This window comes from Lissotriton helveticus, chromosome 10 (assembly GCF_964261635.1).
Source record: "Lissotriton helveticus chromosome 10, aLisHel1.1, whole genome shotgun sequence".
NCBI classification, from domain to species: domain Eukaryota; kingdom Metazoa; phylum Chordata; class Amphibia; order Caudata; family Salamandridae; genus Lissotriton; species Lissotriton helveticus.
The window spans coordinates 62,296,719-62,320,512 of NC_136071.1; the positions used below are offsets into that span (position 1 = coordinate 62,296,719).

General features: G+C 42.2%; 1 protein-coding gene across 1 annotated transcript in view; it reads left to right on the top strand.

Annotated features, from left to right (window-relative positions):
• LOC144783902 (extracellular calcium-sensing receptor-like) overlaps positions 1–23,572 on the top strand; it is a 68,657-nt gene extending 45,085 nt beyond the window's left edge. The window contains exons 2-6 of the mRNA XM_078662642.1: positions 2,179–2,470; positions 6,569–7,396; positions 11,457–11,684; positions 19,267–19,390; positions 22,653–23,572. Of these exons, the coding sequence (XP_078518768.1) occupies positions 2,179–2,470; positions 6,569–7,396; positions 11,457–11,684; positions 19,267–19,390; positions 22,653–23,572 (2,392 nt within the window). The remainder of the gene's footprint in view (positions 1–2,178; positions 2,471–6,568; positions 7,397–11,456; positions 11,685–19,266; positions 19,391–22,652) is intronic.
• Positions 23,573–23,794: the final 222 nt, after the last annotated feature.

The following is a 23,794-nucleotide window of genomic DNA, read 5'->3' on the forward strand; positions in this document are numbered from 1 at the left end:
CTGGGATGGCGATGGCGATGTCGGGCGCTGAGGAGTCGTTCATCCAGGTTTCCGTGAGGAAGGCAACGTCAGGAGCTGTGGTGTTGAGGAGGTTCCAAAGTTGGACGGCGTGTCTGTGGACGGAGCGGGTGTTGAGCAGGATGCACTTGAGGTGGTTGCTGCTGGTGTTTGGCTTGGTGGGCGCTGGTGCAGTGCAGGTCCGGATGCAGGAGAACTTGCAGGACTGGCAGGTGAAGGGTCCGTGGGTGCGTCTCGGGGTGGCTCGGTAGCATCCGGGGGTTCGGCCGGTGTAGAGTGCGTTGAGGGTGGCGGCGTCGTACGTCCGGCGGGTGGGCTGGGGTCTGCGAGGGCCAGGGGTCCTGGCGCTGGGCGCGGTCAAGTTACGGGAAATTTTAAAAAAAAGGCATTAGCTGATACTAAGACGAAGGACGTATGGACAAAGAACCCGTAATTCCAAATCTTTCGTGGCTTAGTAAACAAGGCGTCAAAACTGCAAACATTATTGGCAGACAAAGCCACCTTAGCAAAAAGATCGCACGGATGGATGGTTCTCCAATCATATACAACACTTCGACCGGCGGAATACCTCGGGACAACATACTTGCCGCACTTGAAACACAAATTAATGGCAACAAGATTTGGGGTATTACCAAGCCTAGCGGAACAACCGTCGTGGAAATATAGCGGCACCAAATCTTGTGGTTTATGTGGGGAACCCTGGCAAGACATCATCCATCTAATTTGCGTCTGTCCTAATTTAAAAATGCAACGCATGCGACTACTGAAAAAGGCATTTAATGACAGAGGTATTCGAACGTGTAGAGGTGCAATAATTAAAGGATTCAGCACAACTGATCCTCATCTGACTTGTAAAATAATGAAATTCTTACTGTATTATGAGACAAATTTTAAATTGCCATTATGAGAAGGACACTGCTGTTGCTTCATTGAAAATATTGAATTCATAAGCGGTGCATGTTATTTAAAAATATTATACTTTTTAAAGAATGTTTTATAGTCACTTTATATTTGTTATGGTTTTAATTAACTTAAACAAAAAAAACATTTACTAAATGAGATTGTTATTCATCTGCCGTTGCCATGAAAGCCACAAAAAAGAAAGCAATGAATGTAAAGCCCGATAGCCCTCACTATTCTTGACCGATTTACCTAGATGGACCTAAGAACATGACCACCAGATCTCTTACATCTCTGTCAAAGCCTCTACTATTTTATATGTGCCCCCATGCACATGGTTGTTAATTTCATATGGATAAATATCTAATGTCAAGGATGGTTAGGTGCAAGCTTGCGGTGCCTAGTTATGTTGGAACATAACTGATGTGATCCTCTGGGGGACTCAGGAGACAAGTAGCAAGTAGCAGTGTTGTGTTCTTCAAGGGCGTAATTGACACGTATACTCAGAAAAAGTTACTGTCTGAAGAACTACATATAACAAAGGGTGTGGAGAACTGATGGGTGGCCTGAGTTTCCTAAAAGTTAGTACTTTGCAAAACATTATTAGAGCTAAGGCCTGAAGATAAGGCTAGGATATCAAAGCTGAAATATACCTATGATTGTTAACCATATGTGATTGTTAGCCATATGCACGCCCTGGTTGCTGGGCTGCTTAACACCTTGAGCATAAAGACACAACAATGCTTTATGAAACATTAATAGGCGAAATGCCTGTGTGGTACAGGGATATCAAAGTTGACATATACCTGAAAGACACTGACATATAAGATTCTTCGTCTGGATGAGATAGTGGTGGCTGAAATATAGGTGGTCTAGGTATAATGTGCACCAATCTCATGCCTTTTTGGCAGGACATTAATCTGGTCATTCATACCGAGTGCTGTGGAGATGAAAGGCAAGCTCAGAAAATGTTTATTGCCGGAATCCTGCTCATTTGTAATCTCTACCAATGCTGTTTCATTCTGATTGCTTTTTACAAGGGTCTACTTTAATTCTTGAGATGACTTGTGAAATATAGAAATCTTTTAACATGCATAATCATACATGGTAAAATGGATTTTTGCTAACTATATCGTCACTCAGATATTTTGAAAAATAAATGATGATCTATGCTCTTTAAAAGTCTACTTTGTTATCCCTTGCCTATGTTTTATTATTTATATTCACCATGTTTTCTTTCACAATTTTTTCTACCTCCAGGATTCATACTATGTTCTACCAAACTGTCCTTGCCACGGTCTTTGCCATCAGTGAAATCAATAGAAGTCCTTCTCTTCTACCTAATACTTCATTGGGATTTCAGATTTGTGACTCGTGCTTTTCTGAGTTGGGGGCTATCGAAGGAACCTTGCAGCTCCTCTCCAAAGGAAATGAGACAATTCCCAACTATAGTTCTCTTTCAAGTCCAAACTTGATTGGTATAATTGGGGATGGTCCATCAGCAGGTGCTCTGTCTATGGCAAGAATACTTGGAGTCAGCAGGTTCCCTCAGGTGCGATAATGCTTCAAATACTACTTCCAAAAGAAAGTCAAATTTATTGGCCTTGTAGGCAAATGTCTCTTGTTGCATGATCACCCCCAATTTATTTGGACTGATACTGCTATTGTATTTACTCTTTGCACTGGGTCTCTGCTAACTAGGCTCCAGTGCATCTGCTCGGGCCGTAAAACATGTTGAAATTAGCTCCTCTCCCAGTTGGTATATTTAACTTACATTTTAGTCCCTAGCATCTAGTAGAAAGTGTGCCCAAGGCCTGTAAGTTAAATGTCACTAGTGAATTGCAGCACCAATTGTGCCTTCCACTACAATGACAGTGTAAACATGACTGCAGGCCTGTCGGAGTAGCCTGTCTGTGTAACCTTAAAACTACAAGCTTGACTTGTCAAAATAATCCTGTTTGGCAGGACTGAACCTTCCTTTTAAATATTGATAAGTCACTGCTATCTAAGCTTTAATACCCATAAGGCAGGGTGCATGGTATTTAAAAGTAAGGCATCTGAAAACTTGTGGATAAACATGTCCTTACAGTGACAAGGGCCCCATCGGTAATTTGACTGTAGCCACATTAGCTGTTCCATAGGAAAGCATTGGGATACAATATTACATTTATTAATGGCATCTCTGCCTAGGAAATAGCTGCAAAGGTAATACTTTGACTTTTAAGAATATTTATTACAAACATCAAGTTACTGATAAAGATCGATTTGTAATAAATATTTTGGAAAAGTTACTTTTAAAAAGTTACAGTTTCCCGGCCTAAACGCTCTTGAGCCCATTGCATGAGCTTCCAACCTTCACCCAAAAGCTGAATAGCTCCTTTGAGGAGGTCTGAGCTTGCTCCCAAAGCTGTTAGAAAGGCCTAAGGTGTGGGAAGGCGTTCTGTTGCTCTGAAAGAATGACCATCTGGGCAGTGTGCAGGGACTTAATGAACTTAAAATAGGCCTATCCTATCAAAGGCAGATGTACCCAACATCTGGACCTGCTCACTCCTTTTCCATCTAGTCCTGTGCGGCTCAAGCTTGCAGCGTTTCCCTGCTGTAGGTATCTGGGCTCCAAAGAAGTGACTAAGCTAGAATATAGGAATCTTCACTAGGCGAAAGAAAGGGATAGTCCTTAGATAGGAATTTCAAATTTTGTTTGCGCTAAGCGTTCCTGCCAGAAGTCTATGGCTTCACCAGGACTTTATCCAGTGGCTGTCCAGCCTCTTGGAGCCCTTCTCTGTCACAGCCTGCTGCCTTCCCCCACTGAAGCTGTTTGAGTTTCATTTCAGAGACCACATCAAAAGGTAAAACTTCTGACTGGGACAAACTTGGTTTCTGTGTCCAATCTACACTCCACTGCCACTGACATTAAATCATGCCTGTGTCCTGGTCAATGCAACCATAAGACCGTGGTTGGTGCTTAATGCTTTTGTCACTATTTATATCAACATTTAATCTCCAGTTCCCTTATGGGATTGTTTGACTTTTTGGGGTCATTTTGTTTATAACATATTTATCTATTTTTATATTGGAGTGGGATTTTATTGAGTTGTCATTTTGACTTTTTAGCTATTTTGGTACTTCTAAATGCATTACAATATTTTTCTAAATTAAACATGTCTGATCTGCGCAATAGATACCAGGGATTGAGCTCAAGTTTAAATTACTGAAACCTTACTGGATCTAACAGGAATAGTGTCATTATTATTTGTGATCGACTACCATATACCTTAACTATGATCCACTTTCTCGCATGCTTGATTAGGAAGTTGGTGATGGATTACTGTCACAAATGTGGCTAGTATCCAGTCTGTTTTACTGGAAGTTCATTATATCCTATGTCATCTGCAATAAAAGGGAAGGGACTTCTGCCACTTTGTTAGTGACTAATACATCCACCAAATTCTAAATCAGGCCCAATATATTTTTGATGGTATTAGGTTTACCTTGCACAGAGTCACAGAAAACCAGAGAATAAGTCATTTGAATTACTAATTTCAGAAGTGTGCCTTCAAGCTATTTAGAAGCTCTGAAGACTGGCGGTGTACAATGAAATTGTGCTTGGGTTTTCACAGGAATTTCACATCATATCCTTTATTTAAGAACAGTTCATTGTCAATTATTTAGGTAATCAAGAAAACTGTCCTTAGGGTGGATTTTTTCTTAAATTTACGAAGAATTAATAAAGGAAGATCAGTACCTCAACATTCTTAATTATACAATCTGTCTTTGATAACTTTACAAAGTCATAAATTGTGTGTAAATGTTGATTTGACTAAATTGTTCAAATAAACCCATTTCTTCTGTAAATTAACAGGAAATATTCCTTCAGACCTCTGTTCACTCTCTGTTCGAGATCTTTGCCTATACGTGCAGTCTTTAAGGTGTACAAGCATAGACTGGTGCAGATTGCCAACACTCTGCTCTGAGCAACCTATGGTAGATGACAGATCTCTGTGGGAGGGTGAGGTCGTCGAATTGTTTGCCCTTCTTATTATTAGCCCTTCATGCCAAAATTCTGGAACTATTAGTCAGTTATCTGTTGACCATTTTTTGGAAACCTCTTGAGTGTTCGACCTAACACTATCTGGGTTGGGAGATTTAATGCAACAGAAACTGGCTATGGCAGCTTGTTCCATTCTTCTCTGAATCAGAACTGCACCATGTTACTCTCAGCAGCTTTTTATACCATTGACAATAGTATCTCGAGAAACAGACAATTGTCTGCTGGAGTCAGAGCCAAAGCTCTGGACTGGTTTAAGTCATTCTTCAGGAATGTCAATGAGTTGTCTCGATGTTGCCTTTTCAGTCTTCATCTCTCAAACTGTCCTGGTGGAACACACATGGATCTTTCATTATACCTTTATTTAAAATATACATATTCCCCAAGCAATCCTGATTCTTTTATTCACCTATATTTTCTTTAAGTTTGCCAATGGTACTCAGCTTTTAACTCAGCTTAATGGGAGCTACACTTCGCCAGCAGAGCAGGTTTCAGGGCTAAGTTAGAGCAGTCTCCTATATGATGTCTTTGAGCAGGCTTAAACTTACATCCAATAAAATAGAGGTGCCCAATCTGCAATCTAGTCCACAGTCTGTCATTTTTTGTCTCTTGTTTCTGTAACTAAATCATCCATGCAGGTGAGAAATTGAGGTATCCCTAATGACTCTGGACTGTCGTTTGTACCACATTTCAATACATTGTGAGGTATGACAGTAGAGTAATCAATGAAAGTACACAACTGTACAAATATTTGGGAAGTTCTCAATAGACTTCTGAATCAATACATTGGTTTATTACTTGCATAAGTGACACTGAGCATTCAGTGGTGGTATTTTGGATCAATATTCATCAAATATTCACAGTAGTGTAACAGTCTCATGAAATACTTATAACAGCATCACAGCCAAAACAGGTTTTGCCTCCTCAAGGGACTTTCTCAAGGCTATCTCTCCTCATTGCACTTCTGCCAAAATGTATCTTGACAAGATCCTTTGGTATTCCATTGAGAAGCACAATGGTTTTAAAGCTTTCTGTATCATACATATGGCTGTCTCCGGTTCTGGCCTGCCGTATCTTAAAACTCAGCTTCAGCCTGACACCCCTGCCCGCAGCGTAATGACTTCTTCCATGTCTTTTTTGCAAATATCAACAAACAGGTTTTCCAAAGTTGGGGTTTCTCCTTCATTTCGTTGAGTCGACCTGTTGGTGTAAGCTCCCTCCTGGGCTTTAGCTCAAGACAAACTAAAACTGAAAACCCTATCTTTTTATCATCATTTACACTGAGTCCTTGATTTGTTTGTGTTTTATCTTTTGTTGTGCTGGGACGCCTCAGGGCAGCTGTTGGTCTCTACAAATAGTTCACGTATTCTTTCATTTACACATTCACTCTTCTAGCTTTGGTTTTTCATGACATCTTTTTGCTGGAGTTAAGATCATTTTTATTTACCTTTACAACTATTGCACCGATTTGTAATTAACACACTACTTAGATGTTCCACTAATTAACAATCTACATAACTTTTATGTACCTATAATGTTATCAAATATTTGAAATGAGTCTTTAAAGCAAACAATTAAAAGGTGCTTACTCCACATCCAAAACAGATCAGCTATGCCGCAGCGCTCCCCAGTCTAAGTGACAAATTCCTGTACCCGTCTTTCCTACGGACAGTGACCAGCGTTTCATTCGTACCACATGCTTTGGTGCAGTTACTGCTCCACTTTGGCTGGACATGGATTGGAATTCTGTCTTCAAACAATGACCTAAGTCTTGAAGGCAGTCAGATGTTTAAAGAGGAGGCAGCAAAGAATGAGATCTGCTTTGAATTTTTTGAGACTCTCCCCACAGAACCAAACAGCGCCTACTTAAACAATGTAATTGACATTTTGCAAACATCTTCTGTCAATGTGGTCATTTGCTTCACATATGCAGTACAGATCACCCCAGTACTGAAGAGGCTATCTCAGCAGAGGATGGGTGGAAAAATTTGGATTGCAGTTACAACCTGGTTTCCGTCTCCCGTATTTTCCAGAAGAGATCTATGGGAAGCATTGAACGGGACATTGGGACTAGCTGTGTACAGCGGGCATATTCCTGGCTTTAAAAAATTTCTTGACAACATCCACTCTTTTAAGAACACTGATGATATATTCTTGAAGGTTTTCTGGGAGCAGGTCTTCAACTGCAAATTTGTGAATGAAACAAAATCTGGTAACATTACAGATGTGGATGGACATTGCTCTGGGACAGAAAACCTGGAATCCCTTGATGCTTCTGTATTTGAGAAGGATGATTTTAGGTACCCATATTCTGCATACAAAGCCACCTATTCCTTGGCAAAAGCACTGCATGATCTGCTCCATTGCAAATCGCAGGAAGGTCCATTCACAAACAGGTCATGTGGAGACTCTAAAGATTTTAAGCCGTGGCAGGTGAGTGTGTGGGAATTTTTATCCAAATCTACAAAAGTTAGTATAGCGTAATTTGCCTAAATAGTAGACATCTCACTCAGTCTCCTCATTATTGGCACATCTGTGAGAAGCTGGGTTAGTATATGGTGCACACTTATGTAAGTTGGCACCCTGCACTAATCCAGACAACCCTTATGGTGATTTTAGTGGTCTTAGACAAACTTAGAACACTCTCTAAGTGGTAGCTGTGGAGAGCAGCCTTCAGGCTTAGTCCAGAAGGAGTGTAGAGCAGCTTGTTTTACCAGAGTGTAATCTTATTGACATAGATTAAGTGAAAAAGAACCACACAGTGTATTTATAAAAATGTGTGTTTATTATAAGACACTCACTAACACATACAAATAGCTCCTGCCTGGAGATTTATACAATGCACACAATCCTTTGCAAATAAAACAGGTAAGTAGCATAAATACACAGTGGCCTCCAGTGCGAGACCAAACCATATACTAAAATAGTGGTATGCGAACCATGACTCAAGTCAAGACCATACCCAGAAGACGTAGAAGTGCTGGGGACACAAGGAACCACCCAAGGTAAGTATCCAGAAACCCCATGGAGGCCGTGTGCAGAGTGAAAACACAACCGTGTGCTCAATTCAAGTCAATGGGTAAGTCACTTTTGCAATTTTAAAGAAGAAGGACCTTTCCCAGTTGACCCGGAAGAAATCCCATGAAAGACAGAAGGTTGGAGAGCCACCCCACCCATGGATACCCTAGGAACCAAGATACCTACACCTGGAAAGCCGGGTGCATACCTGTGAAGTGGCGTCGGAAACCCCTGTCAAACTCAATGAAGGACTTCAAGCAGATGCTGCTGCTGGAGGAGGTGAAAGTGTGTGGTGGAACCCAAAGGAGGATTCTAGATGAGAAGTACCTGCAAGCAGAGGGGACAGAGTCTTTGTCACTCATGCGTGACCAGGAGGCACAGGAGATGAATGGCCACTGATGTCGGGTGTTGCAGGAGAGCTGACAGTGAACTTGTAGCTGCAGCTGTGTGGACCAGGAAATGCTGTGGAAGACCAAGGGCCATTCACAAGCTGTCGCACATCAGATGGCGAGAGCTGAGGGGTGGGTTTCTGTTGGGAGGACCAACAAGCCTTGGCAACTGCAACGAATATGGCAAGCAAAAAAGGTGCAGTGTCGGACCAACAAGGTCCAGATGACACGCCACAAGCAGGGAAGTCAGAGCAGGCCCCAAACAATCAGGGGAGCCCACTTAAATCAATAAAGACTCTCAAGAGGACCCAAAGGCTGGAGGCACTGGAGTCACAAGAGGACCTCGAGCAGCTCACCCATGATGCTGGCCCGCTGTGCATGCGATGCGGTGTAGACAAAGATCTTGATCACAAGAGATGCTTGAGGTTGGGGCTACTTGGAGCTCAAGGATCTTGGAGGGAAGAGACAACAAGCCTTTGAAACGGCAAGTCGACGTGGTGCACAGGGGTTCAGTTCCTAAAGTTCCAACGAGGGATACTGGCCTCAAACTTGGTGAGAGGGCAGCGCAGGCCTCAAGGGATGTGAAGAACCACCACCTGTGTTGCCTAGCCTTTCGGGTCCATGGGAGCCTAGGATCAGCAGACCGATCAGCTTCATTGAGGGGCCTGCAAATGCAGGGAAGTTACTCCCTTCCTTCAGGTTTCTTGGATGTCCACAGGTCTTGAAAGGTTCCTGTATGGAGCAAGGGCACTGACATTGCTGCAGACTTGCAGGACAACTAGACCAGGAGCAACAGGAGTCTTCCCAGTTGCAGACTCGAAGGTCAGAGCAAAGTCCAGCGAAGGCCAGAGTGCACAGAAGATCGAAGATGTAGTGGTGTCTTGATATGAATCTTTCCCTATAACGTATCTAGGGCCCCACCCACAGGTAAGCCCTAAGGAAAGGGTTGGGACGATTCAAGATTCCCTCCCAGGGGAGGGGTCGGACAGTGGGGAGGATACTCACATGTCCTTTGTCCAGTTTTGCGCCAGAGCGGGAGCCAATGGCTCCCTGAACTTGTTTGAACTGGACTATGCAAGGAGGGCACCAAATGTGCTCCAATACACTGAACCCTGTCTGGGAGGTGGCCACACCTCCCTGTGACAGGATATCTATTGTTCTGCCTTTCCCTGCTCAAGCTTGGTTCAGCAGCAGGAGGGCACAAACATGTCTCTGGTCGGCAGCAGCCCTTGCTTGCTGTCCGGTTCTTGAAGACTGGTACCGGAACCAATGAGGGCCTCCTGGAGGACCTTTACATTGCATGGAATCATACCTCCCACACCATTTACAGTATGGGGGTATGCTTCCAACATGTATGATACAAAACATGACAGGGTTCTTTATAGCCAGTTTAGAGTTAGCCATCGCGTAATGATGCATGGCGATTCTATATATCTTAATGGCTGATGCACTTACAACCCGGGAAAATGTATTGCGAAGGTTGTAGGGGCGTCCCGCTCATGCACCCTCACACTTAGAACTGAAGACCCTGCCTTCTGGATTGAAAGGCCTGCTTTAGGGGTGACTTATACGTTTTAGGTGCAGTGACCTCAAATACAGGGAAACCTATATCAGTCGAAAGTGTTGCTAGCACCAGCTTACCCAGGCTGTAATGGCAGGTCTGTCATCACAGTTTGCGTGGTCTCCCATGGGTGGCATAATACATGCTTCCACCCATGGGATCCCCTGGTGTACCTATGCCCTGGGTAACTCAGTACCATATACTATGGACTTAGAAGGATACACCAGTAGCCAATCTGGGATGTACCTAAGTACACACCATAACCAATTTATGGGAGAAAGCACACAGACTGGGATCTTGTTATCAGGATCCCACTCAGACTAGTCAGAAAATGCAATACACAAGGCAAAAAGTGGGGGTAACCATGAAAGCAGATCCTACTTTCCTAAAACATCCATGGAGATCTTCTACACTGAGGTTTTATTGACTGACTTATCAATGACTGCCACCTTTTCATTCCATTCTCACAGCAGAGTAGTTCTTGCCAGATTTCCCAAAGTTCAGAAACACCTGTGTGTGTGCTTGCACAGCCTTAAACATGAGATACAGCTAGTGATTGTTAACCACATGGCTGCTAGAGCTATTCCCCTGCTGTGCTGGACAGCAACCAAAACGGGTGTGGCCATGACGAGCTCAGCTCGTCATGAGCACCTGATTGGTATATGCCATGACGAGCTGAGCTCGTCATGAGCACCGAAGGGATTAAGATAGGCATGAAAAATGTTACACTCAAGAGAGAGTAATTCTGGTTGTCTTTTAGAGTAGGTGGAAAACCACAAATCAGATTCTCTGTTGATATGCTCCTCTGTCTATTTAGAGTTCCCAGACTGCCAGGTAGTGATATCTAGGCCTAGAGAGGAGTCACAGGACATGTGACTCCACTGTTGGCTTAATGAAATGCAATGGTTGCATCATGTACTTTTGACACATTTCTGTAAGTTTAACACAAAGAAAACTCATGAAGCGTGCAAATGTAGGTTGTCTCAATGTGCCTGGGGGCTTTGAATTTCCGTGTCTGGGAACACCTTGTCTTTCTTGGAGTTTCTGAGAAGGACATTCTAGTGATGGTCTCCCTATCCTACATATGGTGGGAAACCCTCATTACAACCTGGTGACACTGTGACAAAAGAGTGAGTGAGCAACATTTTTGGCATGCAGGACATCTACGTTTTTTGGGCCATCTTATCAAGAAAGGGCGATACATTATCGCCGCTTTTATCGTCAGGAAACTGCCACTAAAGCGGCGATAATGGGCTTGATAATATGCCCTTGTGAATTCCCATAGAAGCCCAGGTTCTGGTGTTAACCCGGGGTTCTATAGGAATTCACATGGGCATATTATCAAGCCCAATATCGCCGCTTTAGCGGTAGTTTCCTGCTGATAAAAGCGGCGATACTGTATCGCCCTTTCTTGATAATATGCCCTATTGTTCTTAAATTCCCCGCCTATTCAAAATTAACAATCACCTCATAGGTAATCTTCCTCGGTATACATTTTGAATATAATTGTATGATTTGTGTCCAGATACTGCACTATCTTAAAAATGTGCGCATGGAGACTGCTACCGACACTGAGAAGTTTTTTGATTCATCTGGAGATTCGCCGCCATTTCTTGACTTGCTGTACTGGCACATGACATCCAATCAGACTAGCAGCTTTGTGAAAGTGGGGACCTATGACGCCAAAGCTCCCATAGGCCTTAAACTGGTCATTGATGAGAACGCCATTTTATGGGGTGGAAAACACACTCAGGTGAGAATTATGATGATTATCTTACCATCAAAAGTTTTACAATAGTTTCTCTTGATGAAAGAAAAATTGCAAAGCAACCTAATTAACGCAACCAATCATATGCATTTATTGTCAGGTTTCATTTAGCTGTTCAAGAGCATGATTTACAACTGAGCTTATCACGTGTTATGCTTCATGTACCATATTAAATTGAGGGCACTGAAGCTGCAGAGTCACCAACATTCGAAATGTAGCAGAAGTGGCATTCTACAGCGAGTGACATCTATTGACAACATAGGGTTGGCTCCTTGGCTCATCATGGCACCATGTGCCATCTCGGGCTCTACGCTAAAGGCTAGGATAAAAGCAAGGTTTGGGAACACCATAGCATAAGTATGAATGACTGTTTTAGTACTGCACACCTTCTGTAAAGTCTAGCCTTTATGGAGAATAAAGAAACAAGTATCCTTTAAATTGCCCTGCAAATATTTAAACAATACCAATCCATCCATCCATCCATCCATTCACCCATCTATCTATCTATCTAATGCAAAATTTTGATCTAGCAGTCATTGTTGTAAATATTTTAAACAGTTTTTTTCAATTTTAGAAAACTAGAAAGGCAGAAATAAAACAAAAGGGCAGCAAGCACCACTGTATGTCAACTAAGCTATATGTAAAAAGGTATATAATTAATCATTACAAGAGTAACTTTTATAACAGTTTCGGTCTGGAGGTGGATAACAATCTCATATTTGCCATCATGACAAACAGAGGCCTCCTGTACTGCACATAAGATGGCAACCATCAGGAACAGTCATAAAATTGTATATATATGCAAAATAACAGTTTTCAAATAAATAGAAAATGCCTGTTAAAAGGGCCCAAAAAGAATTATCACTTTGCACATTTTCATCTACAAGAGTTTGTCAGAAGGGATACCTAACACCAAAACCGTTACTTATGGTGGTAATCTGTGAGAGATACTGTAACAAAAGTCCAGTCTACAAGCTATAACACAGTGCAATGGTAATTCACCCTTGTGGGCATATTGGCTTTTGCCTAAGCTTTTCACAATCAGTATGTCAGGCCTACAGTCTATGTTGTGACTTTTCTTAGCTAACATCTCAGGCCTATTGTTGTTCGTCACCATAACCAAGTCTGTCTTGCTCTGTTGAGCACACACTTTCCAACAAGGCAAAAAGTGCAATTCAAGCACTCTTTTTCAATAGAGGCAATGTTTGACAATAACAATCTGTACTCAGGAGAAGCAGCAATTGTATACATACAAATATGTATACAATTGCAGGTGATTATACAATATAAAACCCTTCCTCAAACTACAGGACAAGGATTCTCAAAGTCCAAATATTCTTCCCTAGAAAATCTTACAGGGGGTAACCAACATCAAAACCCTTAACTATTATTTGCCAAGAGATTGTGTAACAAAATACCTGTCTACAGGTCAGGGTTTAACACAGTGTAAACACAATTCACTCCTAAAGCCCCACTAGCTTTTACATACATTCCTCACAATAAGACATGCCTACTGCCTTAGCTGTAACTTTTATTACTAAGCAGATCAGGGTTTTAGTCTGGATCAAGACCAACTCATTCCTGTTGTGTTTAGCATATGCTTTCCCACATGGAAAAGAAACAGCAATACTAGTACTGTTTTTCAGAGGAGGTACACAAATGTAGCCGAATCAAAATCTGTACTCATGGAAATCAACATTTGGGTAGAGCCAAAGTCCTTCTATTAGCAGTCATACACTTACAAAAATGTACAAAATACAATTGGCTTAACAATGTTCAACCCTTCCTAAAAATGGTATAATAAGGATTCTCAAATTTTCAAATATTCAACCCCGCAAGGACTGTCGCCGGTGTAACCAACACCAAAATCCATGCGCACAGTAATGTTTGAGATTGTCTGTAACGAAACACCTGTTTACAATCTTTAACACAGAGTAATGACAATACACCCTTAAACGCCAAGTGGCTTTCACATATCATTTTTACAGTCAATATGTAAGGCCCACTGCTTTCATAGTAACGTTTCAGAATAAATAGATGAGGCCGAGATGCTTGATCTGTGGCCTGTAACTCGAGCCAGCTCAATCCTCCTGTATTGAACATAAGCGTTCCCACAAACCAATAAGTGCAATACAATCACTTTTTCCAGCAAAAGTACACACCTTTTGTCCAAACAAAATCTGTACTTTGGGCCCCCAAAATTTGGGTGAGAGCACAGTCCCTCTCTCTGTAGTAATCCTGAAAGACCTTTTATTTCTTGTGACCAGATAAAGTAGGACAACTAGTGTGCTGACAAACCAGAACTAAAACATAAGGATGGGCTTTTCATTTCTCACAGCAAAACACTGGAATGCTATTCCATACAATCTGTGAATCATTCGTCATTAAGTAGATGTAGACAGTTAACAATGAACAGGCTTTTTGGATATGTGATAACTTTACTAGAAAAATAACTTTATAAAATATAGAATTGTGCTTTGTCCTACTCGAGCCAAAACAAGGTTACCGCCAGTCATCATTCAATTTCCAAGAGCCTTAATGCCATTCCTAGTTGTAGTTATGTAATTTAATGTAAAGGATATTTGTATAGTGCACTGTTGTTCCAGGAGGTGTCCTTGCTCAGAGACCTAACCATTAAACATGATTAAAAAGCCATGTGTTCAGTTTCTTCCAAACCTTGGAGATGGCTGAAATTAACCACAACTCCGGGGGAAGGTTGGTCCATACTGATGGTCCTAAGAATGAAAAGGACCTGCCACCAGCTCTGGACCGCGGGATCCTTGGGATTTTGGCTGGAAAAAAGCTTAGCTGAACGAATCCACCTAGATGGAGCATAGAAGTAGACCTTGCCCTGAGGCACCCAATGCCAGTCTGATGGAGGGCCCCATGTACAAGTAACAGGGTCTTAAAAAGGATCCTCTTCCTAATAGGGAGCCAGTGCAACACCCTTAGATGTGCAGACACGTGTTCTTAGTGGCAGGAGTGCAGGCTGAAGTGTTTTGGACCACCTGCAGTTTATAAGGTTGCTGGTCAGTTCAGATAGTCCAGAAGGCCCAAGTACAGTGCATCACTGTAATCAAGCCTAGATGTTATTGAAGCCTGTACTACCTGTTTCTGAGCTGAGAAAGAGAGAAAGTGCAATAACATTCGCCATGACAAACTTTCTAAGACGGCTGTGGTGAAATGGCTACAGGTCTATTTGCCCAATTTAGATTGCAGACGAGCAGTCATTTTTTACTGTTCCTTACCGCCAGGTAAAACCTGTTGGTAAGCAAAAGTATAATCATTATAATGCTCCCCCCACCAGGGGAGATGACTCACATGATCACCGACTGTTCCCTTCATCGGCTGTAATAACAAGACTCATTCTTATGGTACTAGGTTACCAGGTTGGTGCCTGAACCTTGTGAAATCATTTGTCCTATGTATCTTTGTGTACTGTGAAATGGGTTTTAAAGGATGTCTGATAGTAGTTGCAGTGATACAGTGTGTCCTGGAAGGAAGGCTGGCAACACAGCAGGGGCATTGAGCTGTGCAGCTCACTCCTACTGTGGGGCTTCAGCTCAGAGGATTTGAAATGATTCTGTATTCAATGAACATCTGCCTACAGTAAGGTAAATAGCCCACTGGTTGGCACCATAATACAGAGTACGCAGGAAAGCACCAGATTTGTGCTTGGGTAACATGCCCTGATGATGAATTAACTTGTGATCATTGGGGACTTGTGCAATGTTCAACAAAGATCCTGTGCTTGAGCAGGCAATTGGCTGTGGGCCTGTAAGGTCAGGCATAAAACAGCCCTAAGCCAAATCCCAACAATTTTAGTGGGCTTTGTGGATGAGCTGTACCGCTCACCAGCTTACGAACATAAAGAATCCCGGTTCTCAGATAAGGTTGCTGGTCTAGTCCACCATCACCCACTGCACAAATTAACCTGTGAGCATAGAGACAAGTCATCAGCTCACTTAATGTAGGGAGTCACTGCATTTGGGACTTAGATGATTAAATATTTAATGAAAATGAAGGAACAAATTGATTATTGCACATGGGAACACGTGTATATTATAGACATTCTTTAATTTCTAAATACAATTCCAGTACAATACAGTGCATCAGTAATGGAGGGTTTTCGCTCAGGGCCTTTTTGAACTTGTCAAAGGCTTCTTGATATTCACCGGCTCAACTGACTTCTTTTAACCACTTTCTGGATGTTAATGCAGTAAGGGAGAAAAAATGGTCTTATGTTTCTCTATAAAAATTTTGAACATTGATACATTGAAACACTTTCACTTGGTCTAGGTTTATACAATATCCCAGCTAATTAACAGCAGTAGGATCTTTCTTGAACTCACTTAAGAGCATATTATAAATACATTCTAGGTCTTTGTGCAGTTTTGCACCTGGTTTCCTTGAAATCTTCCAGTATACAAGTTAGATTTAGATTTTAACTTGGTTTTGCAATGTGTTAGGACATGAGTTACAGACAGCACAGTAAGGTGACAAACTCACGGTAATATTTTAGTGAAGTGAGAACCCATGTAGAAGTATTCTGTAAAGTATATATGCAGTACTCACACAGTAATGAAATGAAAACACAACACAAGTAAAATCCCAAACCAATTTACAATAATAGAGAATTTGTTAATGAATTAAAAGGCAACAAAACAACAAAAATCCAATTAGTAGAACGGGATATTTGAATTTTAACTTTTAAATTTAAAAATAAAGCAAAAAAGCACAAAGCTCTATCCGTGGTTATGTATTCTGGCTAGACCGGGTCAAAGTCAAAGGTTAAGGCTGACCACGATAGAGAGCAAGTCGGATACAGGGACTAGGTTTGTCTGGGTGAAAAGTTCACCTTCTTACTTCAAAATCTTTCTGGAGTAAAAGTGGTCATCGATGAGTTGTGAGCAAGGCAAGCTGCAAGCTGGATCCCAAGCAGGGCTTGTCAATGGTATGCTGCTGAAGAGTGGGGTCCTGTCACAGCTGTTGACCACGGAAGGAAAGCTCTAAGTGGGCCACGACTGAAGACGGTGCTCAGGAAGACCTCGATGTCGACCGGTTGCAGCTTGGTGTTGATCCTGAAGAAGCACTCTGCGTTCGGAGGGAGAAACTTTTTCCTGAAAGTCAGATCTCCTTCAGCATGGAAAACCAGTAAGTTGAATATAACAGGCTATTGAAAGTCAACAGCTTCAGCTTCACAGCAGTCCTGGTATCCTACCCCTTCTATGGAGGAATCATTGCCAAATCGTTTCTAAGTGGCAGCTTGTCCACTTTGGACAGTAGGAGTCCACAACGGTCGATAAGAGTCCTTTAAAAAACGAAAAGGGATGTTTAAGTTTGATGCCAATTAGCTTATATCCACCTTTGAGGTGTGTTCACTCAATATGATTTGATACAATTATATATGGAAGTTGAATGAACTCACTTAAAAACAGTCTGCCTCTCTCATTGTGATATGTACACTTCAACATTAGCCAGGATTCCATGTACTGGGAAGCACCACTTGGGGGTTAAGACTCATTCCAACAGAAGCCAGCAGCAGGGTCCAGGGGCAGGTCCAGTTGGAACTTGACAAATGGCAGTTGCAGGCAGAGAGACATCTGGAAACTTGCTCTGTTCCTTTTGCTCAAACAGGAGGTCTACCAACTGACCCTTGGGGTCACATAAAGGCTCCTGGGTTCAAGGCAAGCATGCCCAATCACCCTTCAGATTCTTTAGACAGCAGGGCGGTACTTCTTCTGCTTGTTCACAAGTTGAGGTGTTTTCTCAGGAGGATATCATATTTATGCCCAGTGCCTGCCTGTGTGTGGGGAATCTCCAGTTTTACTATATGCTATCCCATTGTACCCATATGTCCCTAAAACCAACATGGCAAAACCCTTCCTCCTCTACCCACCCAGAGGTGTGGGTATGGAACTGGAGAAATCCTCCCTTGTGGTCACTTCAAATCAGTTCAGGAGCAGCTCCCATTCCCACTGGGCTTGGAGCTAAGTTAACTAAGAAGACAAAGAGAAGCAGGCCTCAGTGTGAGCTACATATGCCAGTGATAGGATAGGCATAATTTGAATCTCAGGAAGAGACTTGGCAAAACCCACCAGGCCATCCTGTTCAAGTAAGAAAAACACCTCTCCACACCCATGCCTTTTGTCCACTGGCAGTGAGAAAACACTTTTCACCACAGGGGAGCCATTCAAGCTAGGTGAAACTAGACACTGGCAGAAAGTCCCTTTTAGTTTAGGCAGAGAAATGACAACTTTGCACGAGTGTAATTTATGAAATAGGAATATAAGATCCGATTTGACCATTAAGTTGAATTTTACATTACTTTTGAAATGAAACCTTGAACCATTTTTCTAACTACTCTCAAACTGAAATGAAGCATTATAATTTAATGTAACCTATTTTGTTTCCTAAGAAAGAGCCAGCCAAGCTAAAGTGAAAAAGGACTTTGTGGGGTTATCACTGCCAGAATTTACCGGAATGTCAGGAGAGGGCGACCCTGTCCGACTGACAGGGAGAACTTTTCTGTGGAAAACATAATTGTTTTCCTTTTCTCTTTTAATTGCTTTTTTTCTTCTTGTTTAGACAATAATTCTGTTTACAATTTTATTTTTTATTGCTATTTTCCAATTGTTTCTTGGTGGCATTTTTGTTAATCATCCATATCCTTATGGAACCCAATGCATTTTGGGTCAATGTCGGCCCTTCATCAGGGGTCTCAACAATAGGTTCTAGACATAAAAACAAGAAACTATTACAGTACAGTCCCTGACAGAAATTATATATGATACTAACTTAACAATTGCTGATTTGCTTAATCATGCTCGTAATTCTACAATAGAAAAACATGTGTAACATATCCTGCTTCGGACGGCAAAATGTCATGCCTAATAGAATGGATAGTAGTGCATCCAATCCGTGCTCTTAGCAATGTGAAGAAGTGAAGAAGTGATTCCAGACATCAAAGGATATGAGATTTAAACATTTGGTTTAATAGCAATTTAAAACTGCACACCAAGGCTGCTGCGGCAAACCAAGAGATGTGTTTCATAGGGCTACTTTAATGGGTGGTACAATGAAGGCTTTATCTCACTAGTGGCATCTAGTTTTCAAGAAAAAGTAAATTTATTTAGGAAAAAAGTAAAAGCTAGTGTCTGATGCCAAAATGTGTGCTTTTTGCCAGGTCGAAGCCAAGGAAAAAATGCCAAATTAGTTTTTATAATTTAATGAAAATTCATGTTTGGATGAAAAACACTCTCAATAAGAGACAGCCTTCCAGGTCAGCCCTCTCCAGGGGCTCACTTCCTCCACTTGCTTAGGGAAGTTTAAGTGGCTAGTTATGCCTACACCCCCTTTAAAGTGCCCCACTGACTTTGACATTTAGAATGCCATAGATACAATGGTGTTAGAAAAGCTATGGGACACAATGTTCGCAATTTTCGCCATCAGTATGGCTATTAGCTTTAACAGGACTACAGGCTAGAGAACCATCACTCACATACATACTGAGGCTTTCACGAGGCATCATGATTCAAAAATGGTTTAACCTCTATTGTTATTTCAGGCCCCTGTGTCAGTCTGCAGTGAAAGTTGTCCTCTTGGACATAGGAAATCTACCATTGCAGGGCGTCCCAAGTGCTGCTTCTCCTGTGTGCCCTGCCCAGATGGGAGCATCGCCAATCGAACAGGTGAGACATTTTATCTGGGGTACATACTGAGGAATCAGAATGTTCTATTATGTCAAATGAAAGAACTTTGAAGATTTTAAGGAAGCCTCATCATGTAACTTAGGAGAATGGCATCTCTGAGAGAGAATCCTAAAACAAATTAAATGTGGCTTTTAACACTGTAAATAGGCATAGCACCCACTATGTAAACAGGTACAGCACTAGGGTCACACATTCAACAAGGGTTGAGAATACAAAGTAGTCGCATGCAATAGGTCAGGTAATTGCTATTGACCAGGTGAGCCATCATTGGCCACCAGTGGCACAGGTGCTGGTCAGAGATACACAGTGGATGGTAGGATGTCGTAAACTTGTAGTTTACTCCATCCTCTTTCCACATGGCAGTGATAGAACTAGACATTAAGTTTGCACCTCTGTCTGTTAAAACCTCCTTAGGGAAGCCCACTCTGGAAAAGATTCACAGGAGGGCCCTGGCCACTACAGGAGCTGTAGTGGTTCTAAGAGGAATTACCTCGGGGTACCTAGTGGCATGGCCCACCACCACTAGTATACAACTGTGCCCAAATGCAGTTGGAGAGTTCAAGACAATCCCTACACTCTCAAAGGGGGCCCCAACCACTGGGAGTAGGATTAAGGGGTCCTTTGTGGTGCCACCTTACTTACCACTGGCTTGGCAAGTGGAGGGACACAACTCCTTTGTATCTTCAGATATATGAGGCCAGTAAAAGTGAGGGACAATTCTTCATAGTTCTGTACCTTGCTTCCATGAAGCCAGCCTTCCATAGCTTTAATAGCAATGACTACAAAATTTACCCAGTTCTGGGTGTGTGCCTTCTTAGTATCTCTGAACTTAATCCTATATTGCTCAGTGGTTAAGCCAAACCCATCTATCAGAGCAGTCTTCGGCATTGGGTAATTGTCAGCATCCTGTTGTCTAAGAGCGAAGAGCTTATCTCTACATTTGTTAGCAAATGAAAGCCACAGGATAGCTGCCCATTGCTCTTGAGGGACCTTCTGATCTTTACAGGTCCTCTCTAAAGCAGTGACCCATGGATATCATCCCCCTCCTGCTAAGAAGCGACTGTCCTGCTCATGTTCTTATTGTCAAGAGGAGTTTCTCTGATTCTAGGGATACTGTTACTCCCACCATGGGTCTCTAGTCCCAGATTCTTCCTAGCCTTTTGGACTTCTAAGGACTCTTCGTCAAGGGCCAACTGATCTTTCCTGAGCCTAAGCCCTGCTTTGTCAAGTTCAAACAGTTGGTACTCCCTGTCCAAAGAGCTGTATCTCTTACTAGATATGGAGGTCCCTATAGAATGTCCTGAAGCATTGGATTCTCTAGAGGAGGATCTAGACCTCTACTCTGAACCCTCCCAGGAGGAACACAGGGAGACCCATTCCTAGGTACATCCTCTGTGCCATCTGCACTATCCTCTGGGGGATCTGAGTTCTCAAGGTGGGAGTCATGAGACTCCTCCTGGTCAGGGTTAGAATCAGGGTCATACAGGGGGGGGGTCCCTCCTGACCCATCTTCTATTCCCTGTTCACACACTCAGTCCTATTCTTCTGACTCGCTAGCTTTCTGTAGGTGATCCACTAGTAACACCTCTTGGAGGCCTTTCCCTGACTTGAGCTTCCCAGAGGAACACAGTACCTAGAACGTGAAGTCACTGTATCTTGAAGACTGAGAGCCACTGGCTTCTCCTGTTGAAGACATACTAGGTGTAGTGTGGTGTTGCACCTACCTAACCTAATGGGAACTAAACCCTCTGAGGTTGGAGAAAGGGTTGTGCTAGACCCTTAACTACCCAACCCTAAGTTCAGTCATGCAGGGGCACCCTCACACTTAGAACCGAGTACCCTGCCTTCAGGATTGTAAAGGCCTGCTTTAGGGGTGACTTATAGGTTTTAAGTAGAGTGACCTTAGATATAGGAAACCCTATATTTTTCGTAAGTGGTGCCAGCACCAGATTACACAGGCTGCAATTTTACCATTTGAGTAGACCCCATGGGTAGCAGAATGCATGCTTTAGCCCATGGGGGACCCCTGGTGTACCTGTGCCCTTGTACCTTAGTACCATATACTAGGGACTGACAAGGGTACACCAGTGTCCAATCTGGGAAGTACTTACCGTAACAATTTAGTGAAGAAAGCACAGAGACTGGGGTCCTGATTAGCAGGATCCCAGTCAGACTAGTCAGAAACAACATAGCACCAGGCAAAAAGTGTGGGTAACCATAAAAGCAGATCATAATTTCCTACACTTGTGCACAGTGCTTATACATCCTTCAGTCCATTCCCTTAAGGAGCATTATCTTTCCAAGAAAAATGCTTTTACTACTCTTTCATCTGCTTTTATAATCCGCGAGGGCAAGCAAAATAGCTATAGGTGTCCAAGCTCTTTTACAATTGAAGCAACATAAGCTAACCAAGGAAGTGATAAACCCCAATCCTGCTGAAGGCCATCAGTAATACGTTTTCTATTTAGGCCAACCTCATGGGTGGCCCAGGCTGATATCCATAGTAAAATAGGTGCCAGTTTGATGCGATATTCCAAATTGGACCAGCCAAATTCACTATGACAGATAAAACTTGAGCTGGCAGTGGATTGGTTCAGGAGGCACATACGTGTGATATTCTCTTTGACCTGTAAGGTGTGACAGTAATAGTATCCCCAAATCCATGTAAAAAACAGACAATAGGAGTACGCAATAAAATATAAACAGAAATAAGCAGGTCAAATGTTTACGACCTACTGGCCAGGAAATATTTAGAAGACCACCTTCCACCCTAGTTAACTTTAAGGTGCTGGACGAAATATGAGCACCCCATGCACCCGAATAGTCAAACAGGACACCCAAATAAAAAGAAAGTGCATACAATAGTTAAATGTCTTCCTAAACATACTACTTAGGGTGCAATGGGCTTCTAAAAGCAAACGAAACAAGATGATGGACAGATTGCTAAAACCTTTCAGCCACTCACTCCCACTCTAGAGATCTGAGTTGAATCCATTGTTCTTTTGCTCACTATGCCACACCAGTAGTTGGGGTAATGAAGGTTGGTCAGGATTTAAGGGGAGCTGTGGGCTAACTTGTATTTGTTATTCTGTACTCACATATACATTGGAACACTTAAATATTACTCAATAATGTTCACTGTTGGTGACTGCAATGCAACACTGTGCTATGTTATTGTTACTGTCTAAATATCACTTAATAATATTTGAGCCTAAAAGCTGTCATCTGCTATCACCAACAGATTCCTTGGACTGCATGAAATGCCCAGAAGATCACTGGTCAAATTACAAAAAAGACAAATGCATACCTAAGGGAATTGAATTTTTGTCCTATGCAGAACCACTGGGTACCATCTTGGCTTCAGTAGCAGTATTCCTCTTCTTCAATGCCACTGGTGTATTATGCATTTTTATAATGTATCGGAACACCCCAGTTGTGCGGGCCAACAATGTCTGCCTTAGTTATTTCCTCCTTGTTGCTCTCATGCTGTGTTTCCTCTGTTCCTTGGTTTTTATTGGCATGCCTGGCAGAGTGACCTGCATGCTCCGTCAAGTGATTTTTAGTGTAACATTCTCACTTGCTATTTCTTGTGTAATGGCTAAAACATTAACAGTGGTCATTGCCTTTAGGGCCACCAAGCCGAACAGCAAGTTAAGGTTATGGGTTGGCTCCAGGACTTCTTACATCATCATGCTGGTTTGCTCTGTTATTGAGTTTTCTATTGGAATTACTTGGCTAGGAACTTCACCTCCATTTCCAGAACTTAACAACCGTGCAGACAGCTGGAAGATCATAGCTGAGTGCAACGAGGGATCCATTCAGATGTTCTACTCTACATTGACCTTTTTGGGACTATTGGCATGCATAAGTTTTGGGATAGCATTTATGGCTCGGAATTTGCCTGACAGCTTCAATGAGGCCAAGTTCATCACCTTCAGCATGCTGGTATTCATCAGTGTCTGGTTCTCCTTTATACCAGCCTATCTCAGCACAAAAGGAAAATATATGGTGGCAGTGGAAATTTTTGCGATCTTGTCCTCTGGGGCAGGCCTTCTGTTCTGCATCTTTTCTCCGAAAATATATATTATCTTTCTGAGACCTGAGAGGAACACAAGAGAACACTTAATCACAAAATCAACGGAGACCATCAGAGCTAGATAGGAATATTGCTTTGATGTGACTTGTCCTTAAAAGAGGCGCAAATCAAATGATATGCGATTAAATTTGCTCACCCATACCCCCAGTTTGATCTCACCATGCTTCAGAAATTATAGTAAAAAGGAATGCTTCCATCGCTCCATTGAATAGTACTTTGAGCAACAAACCCATTAAAAGACAAAGGGATGATTTATATATTGGCTGTAATGATATTCTTTTTCAATG